The 15,168-nt window shown below is 40.3% G+C and overlaps 1 protein-coding gene across 1 annotated transcript in view; it reads right to left on the bottom strand.

The window, feature by feature from the left end:
* The window catches only part of ptch2 (patched 2), a 29,755-nt gene extending 25,701 nt beyond the window's left edge, over positions 1–4,054 (bottom strand). The window contains exons 1-2 of the mRNA XM_037787089.1: positions 3,217–4,054; positions 1,163–1,355 (exon numbers count right to left, since the gene is read on the bottom strand). Coding sequence (XP_037643017.1) covers positions 1,163–1,355; positions 3,217–3,369 — 346 coding nt within the window. The 5' untranslated portion in view covers positions 3,370–4,054. The remainder of the gene's footprint in view (positions 1–1,162; positions 1,356–3,216) is intronic.
* Positions 4,055–15,168: the final 11,114 nt, after the last annotated feature.

Genomic DNA, 15,168 nt, shown 5'->3' with positions numbered 1-15,168 from the left:
TCTCAAACACCTCCGCACAGCTCCTGTGGGAGCTGCCCGTCCCCGTCCTCTAGTGACATGGTGGGCTTAAAAAACCCCATAGCGTCTGTTTATATTCACCAACTGCTGTAGCGCTTTTAGAGTGTGCAAAACAGGTGGGTAAACTTCAGCTGCATTCACTTATATTTTTTCTTCTTGTGAGGAGGAGAGGAGGAGGGAGGGAGGGGGGTTTTAGGGAGGTGGTGCCTGCTTGCCTGCCTGCCTGCTTGCCTCTTGTTGAATGGAATCCAAGAATAGTTAGGGACCACACAGGGAGCCGAGGGGGGGAGGGGTCCGAGCCCTCAAAGATGGCTAACCATTCACACAGTCCATCTGCTGCGGGGATCAGCCCCGGCACTGAAAGCCTGGGGGTTTAAAAGGAATTTGGCCAGTGTGAAAAACCAAATAAAGCTGCCTCTACCGCTGAAAATGTACAGATAACTTAAATCTAAAAACGCACAGAGAGAGCGGAAAAGAGAGCAAATCTAAAGGTTTGTGAGTCAGCGTAGAATCACAAACACAGTCATAGTCTGTAAGACAAGCCACAGATAGTCAGAGACTGTTGCAATGCAGTCGTGTGTTTGAGTTTCTCAGGTAAACTGTGACTCATTAAGACATGAGCAGACATCAGCTGAGCTTGTAGAATACGACATCCAGTATATTCCCATCCACAAACATGAACTACTACGTAAAAGGAAGTTAATACTCCATGTACAAGCTATTTGGTACTTGTATTCCTTTTATACAGCGATGACGGTGTTGATAACTCTTACTTTCATCCAGACAAACATAAAAACAACTTGAAACCAGCTAACACAAATCCTTGTTGCTGCTTTAGTCTGGATTTCATCAGTTCATCAGATCAGTCAGTCGGTGAACACCTAGTGCCCTCCCATGGCACTGAGATGACACTAACGTGGCCACCCTGCGTCTTCCCACCAGCCACTATTGTCATTCAAACTCTAGTTAAACCCAGTGGGGAAAAACAAGCTCATGAAAATGTACAAACCTCTAAGCAAAAAGTCAGTAAATCCAGAAGCACAGAAAGATGCCATCTGAAGGATAAATGATGTGTAACAGAAGAGAACCAATAACAACCCCAGAGTCTGCTTGCAAAAGATCAAGAGAAACTTCTTAAACTCACCTTCCACCCATAGCTGCTCGATGTCCGTTTCGATTGCTGCGACTCGGAGTCCCACGGACAGAGCTCCGAACACTAAGAGTCCAATAAAGAGGACCTTCCCACAGTGCCGCTGGATGTGGCAGCCCAGAGAGAACAGGAGGGCCTGGAACCTCGCCCGGATCCACAGAGGAGCTTTCTGACCTACCGCCTTCCCCTGGAATCAAAGCAGGAGGGGAGGGCGAGAAAAGGACAGAATTATTATCACTATGTTACCACACATAAATAACGCAGTGTTGCGCAACTGTCCACAAAGGCAGTTTGTATCTCTATCTGTGTCACGAAGAGTTTCTGAAGCATAGTGACGACTTACATCCAGATAACCCATGCATCTGTATACAGCGAGAGGTGTGTGGAAGTCAAGGTGAAGCTTTGTATAACAGGATGACAAGTTAAGATGCTAACCACAGATTTGATGCCAGTGCTGTCCTACCCCCCCCCCTGAGTGTGTGTGCGCTGTCAGATTCATGCCAAAACCTCACGTCTATCGCCAGTCCAGCCCCGGGACAGGATCTCCCATGACACCCCACATCTGAGATGATTTAATCTGCACGGTTGTGGCAACAATTTGTACTGATGTTAAGCTTCCGGGGCCACTAGTTCATAACAGTTTAAACGTACAGAGTCCAGAGAAACAGCGATGAAAAAGAGCTTAAAAAACACTTTTTTACTTATTTTCATCCATGCAGAAACAAACCCAGGACTTAATCTACATAGGAACACAAGTTATAGCTGCAGTTTAAGATTTAGAAAAAGAACAATACTGTCTTGTCAAAAAGGTGTCACTCTATATTAGACGCCTTATATGAATCTGTTTTTTAGTGTAAATGCAGTACAAAGTTATCACCATATGTGTAGTGCTGTTGAACAGAATATTGGTAGTTAACTGCAACTATTTGGGTAAGTACAGCAACCTTCTATAAACTAATACTATCAAAATGAGCTGGTTATAAATAGAGTTTAAGATGCAGTAAAAATCTACATTATACACTTTTTCCCCCCTCTAATTTGTAAAAATATCTGTCAGGATCTCGACCATTCAGTCCCTGTGCTATACACATGTCACTGCTGCAGGAGACATTGCACTGGTGTTGTGGTTTCTCTCAGCAGTGCTGAAACACGTCCAAGCATCCGGGCGGTCCAAAGATGCTTTGTCAGATCAAACTCAATCAGTGAATTCCTTTACAGGACCCACCACATTTCCAAACAGACCCCGGGCCAGTGCGCTCTCTCCTGCTGCCTGCACAAAGCCAAAAACACGCACAACACTGGGCTGGGGATGTGGGAACAAACCCTCACTCACTCACTCACTCACTAACTCACTCACTCCCGGTGGCTTTAATAACAACATAAATGAATGGGATGTCTGGTGTCCATTCAAACAAACAGCGACGTTTAACATGCTGCCAAATATTGGATTATTGAATCTGATCTCTCTTCCATTATCTTACAAGGAGTCTCTTGAACATGAACTCATATATCCTGTGACTTCCCTGCACTATGGACTATTTCCTATATGACCTGCTATATAAAAAATGTTTTATCTGAGCTGTACCAGTGTTTGTTTGTTTGTTGTTGTTTTTTTATTCTTATTGTGTTTGTGAAAATAAGAAAACACAATAAACATATCATAATAAAAAAAAAAAATGCTGCCAAAATGTGAAACTTGTTAAATTGTTATCACTTTTATTCTAGAGGAGGGTTCCCAAAAATGTCACGCCAAGCTCAGACTTCTAACAGGCTTTTTTTTTTTAACAGTAAACGTTAAGTTTCTGTTGTCTATATATCACCTTCTGATGACTATTTCTAAATGATAAACTGTGGACACCCACGGAGGAGCTGTGGTGGTCCCCCAGTTTGGGGATCTGCTACTTCAGCCTACATTCCCACATGCGCCCCTCAACTCCAGATTAGATCAAAATCAAAAAGCTGCACTTTGAAACAACTTTTCATTCACATTTTTGCAGGACTGAATGAAAACTGCCTTCCACACCATATCGGGGAGCATTTGTTGTCACCTTTGAGATCTGTTTAAGTGCGAAAGCAGCGTGGCAGTAGCTGGGTCTCCGGAGCACGTCTGGGTTGGCAGCAGGCGGCTGGGAGCGCGTATAACTCGGGGGTAAATCTCCATAGACGCCGGTGGCCCCTGGGACCCCGCGATCCGAGGCCATAGTCCAAAGAGTGGGGAGAGAGAGAAGCGACAGAGAATCGGTGCGAGTTCAGAAAAAGCGACAATAATCCAACATAGGAGAGGAGCGCATCCAGCACCGCCGGCGACAAGTCAGCAGAGGAACGCTTTCTAGTCTTCCCTGGAGCCAAACAAGTCTCGAAACTCCATCCCAACATTATGCGCCGAAATCCGTAAAGATCCTTCAGTCTTCATTCGTCCAGATAGTTCATGAAACGACGTCTCAGAGCGGAGGAGTAGTAGTAGTAGTAGTAGTAGTAGTAGTAGTAGTAGTAGGAGCTTGTGTCTGAGCCGTCCGTGTCAAGTCTAACTCCGATCCCGTAGCGGTAACATTTGGAGAAGTTCGCCTCTCTGCAAATCCTGAAAAGGGAGGTTTGATGGAAAAGTGCTCCGGCTCCCATTGGCCAAGGAAGAGGCAAATTACTTTGCAAACATCGCCTATTATTAGCTGCTAAGCAACAGCTCACCAAAGTGGAGAGAGAGGGGGACCACCCAGGCTGCTGCTGCCTGGGCTGGAGGAGGAGGAGGAGGGAGAGAGGAGGGAGGAGGAGGGAGAGAGGAGGAGGAGGAGGGAGAGAGGAGGAGGAGGGAGAGAGGAACTCTTTCAATAAACTCTGCACAGCCGCGCACGCACACAACCGCGCGCTCACGCACACAGTTTGCCTGCCTCACTTGCTCTCTGAACATTATTCCCAGTGGCCAGGTCCTGTAAAGAAGCAATCACACGTGCACATCTATTGATATCACAGCAAAAAGCCAATCAACATTATTCCCAGTGGCCAGGTCCTGTAAAGAAGCAATCACACATGCACATCTATTGATATCAGAGCAAAAAGCCAGTCAGTGAAAAAAAAAAAGTTAAAGATGAAATGGAGTAAATATGATTAAAAGAAGTTATTTTTTATAAACTATATCCTGACAGTAGTGCATGAGACAGGTAATCTGAAAAAAAATATCATGTGCCTCTGTGTCCTCCAGTGCTCCTAATGGCATTTGCAAGATTTCATAGACCGGAGGAAAACACCCAATCAGAGCCGAGCTGGAGCCTTGCCGTCTCTGAGCAGCTGTCAATCACTCGCAAACTCCGATCAAACAGTCAAACTAAGCAGCGCTGATCGAATATGAGAGAGGAACTCTTTCAATAAACTCTGCACAGCCGCACACGCACACAACCGCGCGCTCACGCACACAGTTTGCCTGCCTCACTTGCTCTCTGAACATTATTCCCAGTGGCCAGGTCTTGTAAAGAAGCAATCACACGTGCACATCTATTGATATCAGAGCAAAAAGCCAATCAGTGAAAAAAAAAAAGTTAAAGATGAAATGGAGCAAATATGATTAAAAGAAGTTATTTTTTATAAACTATATCCTGACAGTATAGTGCATGAGACAGGTAATCTGAAAAAAAAAATCATGTGCCTCTGTGTCCTCCAGTGCTGCTAATGGCATCTGCAAGATTTCACAGACCGGAGGAAAACAACCAATCAGAGCTGAGCTGGAGCCTTGCCGTCTCTGAGCAGCTGTCAATCACTCGCAAACTCTGATCAAACGGTCAAACTAAGCAGCGCTGATCGAATATGAGAGAGGAACTCTTTCAATAAACTCTGCACAGCTGCACACGCATACAAACGCGCACTCACGCACACAGCTTGCTGCCCGCCTCACTTGCTCTGTGAACATTATTATTCCCAGTGGCCAGGTCATGTAAAGAAGCAAATTGCACATGCACATCTATTGATATCACAGCTACAGGCACGCATTTTTTTGATCTGTTTCATCAGCAAAAAGCCAGTCAGTGGAAAAAAAAAAAAGTTAAAGATGAAATGGGAGCTAATATGATTAGAAGAAGTTATTTTCATAAACTATATCCTGACAGTATAGTGCATGAGACAGGTAATCAGAATTTTTTTTTTATCTGTGTTACTGTGTTCTGCAATGTTTCCACTGTTGTTCACATTTACAAATTGTTGTACAATTAGTCGATACGAGTGAATGCAATTACGCAGCAAGTATTGAGGTTGATAAACAACTCTAACTGTGACCTACGAGAGAAAAAGGTCACACCATTGCAGTCTTCTCCTCCTGTAAAATGTTATCTTGTCATTAAGAGTTTTATTTAAAGCTGCAGTGGGTAGAACTGGAGCAAATATGATTAAAACAAGTTATTTTTATAAAACGGTCACTATATCTTGACAGTAGTGCATGAGACAGGTAATCTGAAAAAAAAAAATCATGTGCCTCTGTGTCCTCCGGTGCTCCTAATGGCTTATCTGCAAGATTTCCCAGACCGGAGAAAAACAACCAATCAGAGCCGAGCTGGAGCCTGCCGTCTCTGAGCAGCTGTCAATCACTCGCAAACTCCGATCAAACGGTCAAACTAGGCAGCGCTGATCAAATATGAATCAATATTCTGTTACTGTAATGCCTATTTCTCGCATAAAATGTTTTCAAAAACATATTTAACGTATATTTAACGCATATTTAACGTACTCGTTTGTGACCCGGCAGCCATGTTGAGATAAGTTGAGGAAATACCAAGCACTGCCCACCAGTCGGAGTAAACTTTCTCATTTTACAGCTAAACACAAGATGTTTTTGAAAACATTTGAGGTGAGAAATAGGCATTACAGTAACAGAATACAATATTTCTTGCCTCAAATATTTTCAGAAACATCTTGTAGTGTACTGTTTAGCTTTAAAATGAGAAAGTTTCCTAAACTGATCTCAACATTGCTGCCGGGTCACAAGCTTTCTCATTTTACAGCTATAAATAGGCATTACAGTAACAGAACACTGATTCAGCGTTGCCTAGTTTGATCAGAGTTTGCGAGTGACTGACAACTGCCTCCGTTGAATGAACAGCCAATAGTAGCGCTCTCTCTCTGAAATGACCTGTGATTGGCCAAAGTCTCACGTCACGGGCTAGTTTTTTTAAACAGAGCCATGAGGAGGTGCAGAAGTCTAGTTATCTCTCAAAACACTTGAATTACAATATGCTGAAAGGTTATTATGGAATTTTTGCCCAATGATGCCAAAAACATTCTGCCTACTGCAGGTTTGATTCAGCTTTTTAGTCAAGAATGTAAACATGTGATTCATTTTTTTCTTATATGGAAGAATTACAGATCTTTCATCACTTTTCATATCAGACCATCTCGTGTTTGATGAGGTTTTGGAGTTTTTTTTTAACCCTCTCATGTCTTTGCTGCCTGTGCAGTTTGCTATAAGCAGCTGTGTGTGTGGGTTTTTAGCGCTAACAGCTGTAACCTCAACTCTTCTAAAAGTAGGTTGATAGGCCTCTTTACACCCTAGAAAATATAACCTCTAATGCCTGTAAAGTAAAAAAAAAAAAAAGATCACAGGAATTATTTCACATTATGCACCTTTTTTCATCAACACCTACCTTGGAGCAGCCTGGTTCAGTGTGACACCCTTATCTTTGTGGAGACTTTTTGGAAAGTTTCCATGTCTCGCCATGCATGGTTTCATGAGTTCAGAGAGCAGTTCAACAAAGAACAACATCTGAAAATGAAAGAAAAAGAAAGAAAGGGGGTTCTCAGACCAGATTGTTTCTAATCTCTCTCTCTCTAAAAAAAAAAAGAGGTTAGGAGTGTCTTGGTGGTTTGCTAATGTAAGCCCCCATTGGCCCCACTCATGACAGTATGGGGGTGAAGAAGAAACACTTTACCAGATTATCCTCTGCCTACACCAACCTGTGCTGCTGTGTAGAGCATTTGCCAGGTGGCTGGTGCTAATTTGAGGCCCTTTGGGCGACTGTAAAACAATCTGAAGCTGAAGTAAAACAATTTGAATGTAGGTGTCGGTGCTGTGAGCTCATTCTGCTTGTGATGGCTACAGTAGGTGCACGTTCAATCGATAGGGTCACAGCTTGCTGCTGAGCCGTTAAATCCATCATCACTGTTTACATGGCATTGTAGATGTGTGTGGTAATGTTACTGTCATAGGGGGTCCCCGGGCATCAGCATCACGGGGCAGTATTTATATATATATGAAGTAAGGAAGTACATTAAATATACATAATGTAGTCGTGCAATGACAAATGAAGTCAGCGTCCCTGACACAGTTCTCATTCACCCAAAGTTGTTGTCTAAGATGAAGTAAAATGATTTTGCGATCATATGTAGGTCTGCAACTAATGATTATTTTTATTATTGAATAATCTGTCAATAATGTTTTTGAATAATTTTATTAAATGTTTAGTCAGAACAAAGTGAAAATGGCCATCACACATTCCTAAAGCCCAAATGTGAGTCAACCAGTCCAAAATCCAAAGATAAACAATTTACAATGATAAAACAAGAAAAAGAAAATCAAATATGTCCAAAATAAAATGCATTAAACTGATGTTGTTTAATATATACTTTGTTTGTTTATACCCTATTTTAAGTGTCACATATCAAACTAGGGTATTCACAAACATATGGTATGGTGTAGAGGTGTCTAGGCCAGGGGTCTGCAACCTGCGGCTCCAGAGCCACATGCAGCTCTTTAGCTCCTCTCCAGTGGCTCCCTGTGGATTTTTTAAAAAATTAGTGGAAATGAATAACAGTTTTTTTTGTTTACATTTTCAATTTTATTTATCATTGTTGTAGGTCTATGGTACGACGGTATGACGGAGTATAAGGGGCACATTGAGGAAAAAAAATAAATTTGACATTTCGAGAATAAAGTCATAATATTACGAGAATAAAGTTATGACTTTATTCTCGTAATATTACGAATTTTTTTTCATAAACTTATGACTTTAATCTCGTAATATTACGACTTTTTTCTCGTAACGTTATGACTTTTTTCTCATAATATTATGACTTTATTCTGGAAATCTCTGATTTGTTTTCCCTCAGTGTGGCCCTAATACTCCGTAGTACATTCGCTCTTTGGCCATCACTGCATTAGACTTATATATTATATACTTAGACTATAAACTGTCTTACCTTCATCATAATGCTCAAATGTTTTGCGACTCCTGACAGATTTTGTATTCATTTTTGTTTTGCCTAAAATGTCTCTTTTGATAGTAAAGGTTGCTGACCCCTGGTCTAGGCTACAACTGTAACTATGTTCATGAACAAAAAACTCATATTGTAGGCTACTTTTTCTTTTTTTTTGGGATTAGCATCCATTAAAAGTTAAACAACAGTGTCCAACATGATATGTATTTTTCTTTCCAGCTAGCTAGGCTTGGTAATCTTGAGGAACCAGCAATAGTAGGCTAGATTTTAAATGATCCAACAAACCTAGCCCAGTGTTGCTTACTCTTTTCCAATGACAGCAGCTAGCAGCATTAGCTGTTATGATATATATATATATATATATATGTTCAATAACATGCTGACCACTCTGTGCAATAATTATATGATGCTGTGCAATAATTATATAATTATCTGAAGGACACTTTGTGCAATAATCTGGCAAAACTGTCATCTCATCAATATACACATTGTATTTTTATATTTTATATTGTATTATCTTTTATATCTTTTTTTATATTTATATTGCACTATCTCTTTTTTTATTGTATTATCTTTTTTTAGCACCTATGGGATTGTCATAATCTAATTTGGTTGTACTACACAATGACAATAAAGGGCTTGAATCTTGAATCTTGAAACTAGCTCCAAAAGTCACTAAATCCAGCGAGAAAGCCGCTAAATTGGCTACTCAGTTGACAATCGGTCTTTTCAGGCCTCCTTCCAAAAGCTACTGCCCCAAAATTATCATAATTGTGAACGTAAACATATTATAATGAAGGTAATATTGTTAGTTACTCACTTAGCTGTCAATCTAGCAGCTTCTGGAAGACTCGTGACGCGCAATAAGTGCGTCAGAGCGCGCGCAGACAGGCCATCCAATCATTTCACTCCTTTATTCCTGCTACAGACACACATACCAGATTTATTTCTTTCTTTTTTTGTCAGACCTTTTGATTTATTGATTTCTGTCGGGATGTAATGAGAATTTCAACAAATAAAACCAAAATGTTTTTGAAGAATATGATACGATGATACGATAATACTTTATTGTCAGACAGGTCTGAAATTTGTTTTGCGTCACAGCAGCTCTACAAAGACAACAAAAACAAGGATACATACATTTAAACATTACAATCACAGAAGACGATATTCAGGGCCCTTCAACGTACATTTGATGTGGGATTAGGCTCCATATTTAGTTTTAGGATCGACTGGTGTACAAAAGAGTGCTTCAGTCTGACCTTATTAAATCGTGGAACCCTGTATCTCCGATTTGATGGTAACAATTCATATTCACTGTTCAGAACATGGTTGGGGTCGGAGACGATGGTGTCAGCCTTAATAGGTTATTATGATAGGCTGATTTATAGAATTTCTCAAGGGGTTGACCTACAATCTTTGAGCAGATTTTCATTTGGTGGATTAGTTTTGACTTTAAATTAGTGGACAAACTCTTATACCATGTAGTATAACAATACTGTAGAACACTCATAATCACAGAAGTAAAAAACAAAAGATGAATTTGTTTACTCGCCCCAAAAGACCTGAGGCGGCGGAGAAAGTAAATTCTTTGTTTTGTCTTTTTACAGACAAATTCAATGTGGTCTTTCCAAGATAACAGATGGTCTATCATTACTCCCAAATATTTATATGAAAATACATGCTGGATTTTGGATGGAGAAGATTACCAACTCTAGCTATAAAAGTAGTAGGAATTCAACTAATTATCAAATCAAAAATAATTATCAGTGATGGAAAGTAACTATACATTTACTCGAGTCCTGTTTAAGTTTAAGTATAATTTTGAGGTGCTTGTTCTTTACCCATGTAATGTTACTTTATACTTCTACCCCCACAACATGGGTTATAAAAGTAAGAGGAAAATATTGTACTCCTTACTCTACTACATTTATTTGACAGCTACTAAACTATATAAAATAGTTCAAATGAGCTCTACCAATTGAGCAATAAAATGCTGCTTACACATTGATGCATCAGTATAAACACTCTAATGATATTAGGGGTCAAGTTCTTTAACTTTGATACTTTAAGTACATTTTGCTGATACTACTTCTGTATTTTTACTTGAATAAGATGTTGAACACAGGGCTTTTATTTGAAGGCTCGGCTGGTAAGTTTTTTTTTTCTATTGTTGTATTGGTACTTTTATATAAGTGAGGGATCCAAATACTTCTTCCACTGCTAATCACAATCATTACAATATAAATTATGATAAAGGCTCTAAATTGTGTATGATTTATCACTGACATCAAGGTTAAGAGTAAAGACTACAAATCACCAGTCAGGCCACCACTGCTGGCTATTAATCTAAACTTTCACAGAAGCTGCCGGGATAATAAATCAATTAAAAGGTTCAAATAACCTCTTTCTCTTTTATCATCTCTTTATCTTCATCTTCTTGCCTTGAATGTAATAAATTAAAAGAGATAATACTGGAGGAGTCAAGCATTACTGCTGGTCTCCTCAGATCTCTTGCTCTATCTTGATAAAACAGGATGTATCCACTGATTATCAGTTCATCTATTGACTTTGGAACGTAGTATCACAAATCGTTAACTTCTCATTCACCACCACACCACCACAGCTCTCAGCGGCAGTTCTTACTCGCCCAAAAAGGAGGCGACCATACGTTCTTATAACCTGCTCTCGTTTCTATAGAGTGGCACTGACCGGGCCTGTTCATTCTGCTTTGCTGGAACTGGGTCTAGTTTGCCTGGACTGGGTTGGGTCGGGTTGAGTGGTGGAGGGAAACAGGCAGCTGGAAATGGGAGCTAATGTGGAATGTGAGGAATTGGGTTGTGTAGTAGGGGGCCCCTTCAAGCCTAACAAACTCAGGGAGGTCCGAGGCCTGGTCTGGAGGCCTTGGATAAATAAACCATCTGAGATGACCATGCGCTGTGCAGATATCTGCCATCACACCGCCCCGGCCTCCAAACACAAACCGCCCAAGCCCTCTCTCCCTCCTTCCCTTTTCCATGTCCCACATGGTCCCTCTCCCCCCCATCCCTCTCTTTATCCTCTCCCCTACTTTTATTTCTGATTTTCTTCTCAACACCTTCATCTTCTTCCCCTCTGTTTCATCTGCTTCTCTACTCCTGCTCTTCCTCCTTCCCTCTAAACCCCCTCCTATCTCCATTCCTCCATTTCATGTCTCCCCAGTGACTCCATCCATCCATCCGTTCATCCATGCATGCATGGCTGGCTGTCCGTCCGGGGTTCTGTATGTGCTATAGGCAGAGCTACGGAACCGCTCTGGCACTCAGCCGTCGCACAACAGCCCAGACGCCCAGGGTCCCGGCCCAGAGAGTGTTTATTTATCGAAGAGAGAGGCTGGGAGACTGCTCACCACTGCATTTCTTCTTTTTCTCTCAGAAGAAGTAATGAGTGAGTAGAATAAAAGAGAGATAAAATATATGTATAATGTTTTTTTTTTTTACTGGAGCAACAGTGATGGTCGTCGTCATTTAGGACACACAGTAGAAGTTAGGTAAAACCATAAAATATATTATGGGATATGCCATTTCAAACAACAGAGGCTGTGTATCTGGGGAACATTGAGGAGGTTGCACAAGGAAGAAGCAGATATTCCCAAGAAGGAAATAATTTTGACAGAAATTGGCAGTGGTGGAGAAGTATTCAGATCCTTTACCTAAGTAAAAGTAGAAATAACATCTAACAATACTGCAGTACAAGCAAAAGCTCTAAATTCACAACATTACTTGAGTACATAAGTATTATCAGCAAAATGTAATTAAAGTACTCATTATGCAAAATGACTCCTTTCACAATGTTATATTATTATAAAATAGTATATTTAGAATTATAGATGCTTTATATTACTGGGTTAGTAGTATAGTACTGCAATATATCATATAAGTATATATATTTGTATGTAAAAAGTAACTAGTATAGTATATAAGTGTCAAAAAAATGAGTAAAAAGTATAGTATCTACCTCTGAGATGTAGTGAAGTATAAAGTAGCATAAAATGGGAACACTCAAGAAAAGTGAAAGTATCTCAAAATTGTACTTGAGAGCAGTACTTGAGTAAATAGTTACAGTCTACCACTGGAAATTGGAAACAAGATGCAAAAGGAGCAACTTAACTGATTAAATATGGAATAACTGGAAATGAGAATGTCTATAATACATGTCTGAGTGCCCATTTGATGACTCTTTGTTGTATGTTATGTTGTATTTGTACTATTGTCACATGGTCCTCTTTTCCTAAAAAAAGAAGAAGGAAACCAAACTTCACTTTAAAAGAACAACACTATATCAGAAGTGGTTTCTTTCAAAGCTTCCGCTTTCCCCTTTTAATGTTGGTCTGTGTCTCATTGAGCAATGAATAATATGATATCATTGTGTCCTCATAGGTCCAGTTTCCTGATAAATAGTACCTGGCTCAAACAGCTATCACACATAACTATAGGAATATATTGTAAAGAGCCTTTCTACATTTGCCTATGATTGTCTAAATGTACTACAGCATCTAAATGAGAAAATGACTTAAAGCTTGGAAGCCTCAACAAACAAGACAGTCAGGCAGGAGGGATGAAACCTATACGCAGTTATAAAGCTTTTACATCCTAAATGAAAGCTTCATCTAGACTTCTAAAGAAAATAATCTGGCCCCGAATATGAAATAAAAAGACTAAATAAATTATGTTTGATGCAGGTCTGGAATAAAGATAAAGACCCCTATTCTACAATCACTGAGCAATCTGAAGGCGATTGAGGTGGTCTGATGATAATCATTTTTCTACCCTCTCATTACACCCTGTGTATACTTATCTATGTGTGAGGGCAATTTAATTCAATTATGCAAACCAAAGCATAAAACTAAAGAGCATCACATCCAGCTCTTTAAAAAAAGAGACTGAAATATAACAAAAAAGGGAACAAATCACAAACACATTTCGGGTCAAATCTTATCAAAATGAACAAATCCTTTTCGTGATAATCAAACAGAATATTTGGCTATGACTAGACAAATAAAGCTGTTTGAAAAACACACAAAGAGTTCTGTGATTTGATGATGGGGAAAAAAATATACACCAAAACCTTTTTTCAGCCATAAAACATTTTGGGTGTTTGATTTAAAGTTCAGAGAGTCATATTGTTGGGGGAAAACCCGTAAGAGGTTTTTCAACTTTACTAGTCTATAATTACACGTTTCTCAGATATCAGTGAAAAGGCTAAAAGTTGCCCGGTAGCAGAGAGACACTTTCAGTCTCGGAGCAGCAGAGTCGGAGCTGCCACCCACAGTCTCACACAAGATTAATTATGATAATGCATTTCTTTACCCCTTTGTCATCGTAATGAATGGTTGCCTTTCTGGGGGAAAAACACACAAAACACAGAGAGAGACAGAGAAACACACTTTTCTTTAAGTCTTTGTTTGTGCGGTTGTAACGGAGGTATTGTCAGACGCAGCTAGCAGGTGGTAATGCAAACTCAGACCTGTAAGAACCTCACAACTCTGTGTGGGTGTGTGTGCATATGTGAGTATATGTGAGCAAACATGGCTGAAACGGTATAGCTTTTCTAAAAAGCTCTGCACTATTGTGATCAGTTACAAATGATGAGCAAGAAAAAAAAAAGCTCAAACGCTTTGAGACCACATACAGCTGTCTTTTTATGCACAGAAATTATATTTTGATGAAGAACTGTAGCAGGACAATAAGCCTGTTTTTAATCATACAGAAATGTTCTTCAACCATTTTTATCTTTTACATTTATAACATAAAATCCTTAATAGCTTACAGTTCAGGAATCACTTAAACATTTCCTGTATCCATTAAGCTCATTACTAGTAGCCTTGGTGTGAAATTGAACAGATTAAAGAGATTTTAAGGGGGAGTGACGTTTGAAACAGTTGAAAAAGTTTATTTTTAATGATTTGGAAAAGCCGATCTGTTTGCAGTTACAGCTGAAGATGTTATAAACTAATAAGATTAGAGAGAAAAGGTCACCCGAGGGTGTAAAGCAGGTCAGTCTTTTGCTTCTTCCTGTGATTTTACTGCAAAAGCAATTTAAGATGTGATCCCAATCAACCACCCAGTCAATGTTTAGTTAATTAGCCGGGGGGCCTCCGCGGTGACAGACAGGGATATCTGGCTCAGTGTGCGTGTGTGTGTGTAAGGCATGTCACTGAGGTTGTTATCCCTTACATGGGATCTGTGTCTCCACACACACTCTTTGTTGGCTAAGCAACATAAGCGACTGTTGTATCTCTAAAGCTTGTAAAAAAAAAGAGTGTTTGTGTGTGTATGTATTAAGTTAGAGATGGGTGGTGTTGGTGTGTGTGTGGGGGGGGGAGAGGAGGGGGGAGCATCTTGAAAGGTAGTGTGTGTGGAAAAAAAACGGAGGGAGGAAATTCATTTGTGGCCGGAGAACACAGAAGACAAATTGAGGAAGTGTTGTGCTAATGTGTAGGGGTCAGCAGCAAACACACACAGGTTTCTGACTGACTGCCACTTGGGTGGCCTGCTCTCTCTCTCTCTCTCTCTCTCTGTCTGTCTCTCTCTCTCGCTCACCCACGATCAGCCCTCAAGCCATGAAGCCACCCAGCTACTCAGCCACCCCCCCCCCCACCAACCCCAACCCGGAGATCAGACATCTGGGTATGTCTATGTATCGCACATTTGTCTCCACCATCAATCCAATCCGATCTATCTATCTATCTGGGAATCTTTATTTCCCCCCTCAGGGTTCAGCAGAAGCAAAAGCAAAGACGTCATGTGTTTGCAGAGGATGTCTCAGTG

The sequence above is a fragment of the Sebastes umbrosus genome, chromosome 12 (assembly GCF_015220745.1).
Source record: "Sebastes umbrosus isolate fSebUmb1 chromosome 12, fSebUmb1.pri, whole genome shotgun sequence".
Taxonomy (NCBI): domain Eukaryota; kingdom Metazoa; phylum Chordata; class Actinopteri; order Perciformes; family Sebastidae; genus Sebastes; species Sebastes umbrosus.
Note: the sequence above shows the minus strand (reverse complement) of the source record. Positions and strands in the feature narration are given on the sequence as shown.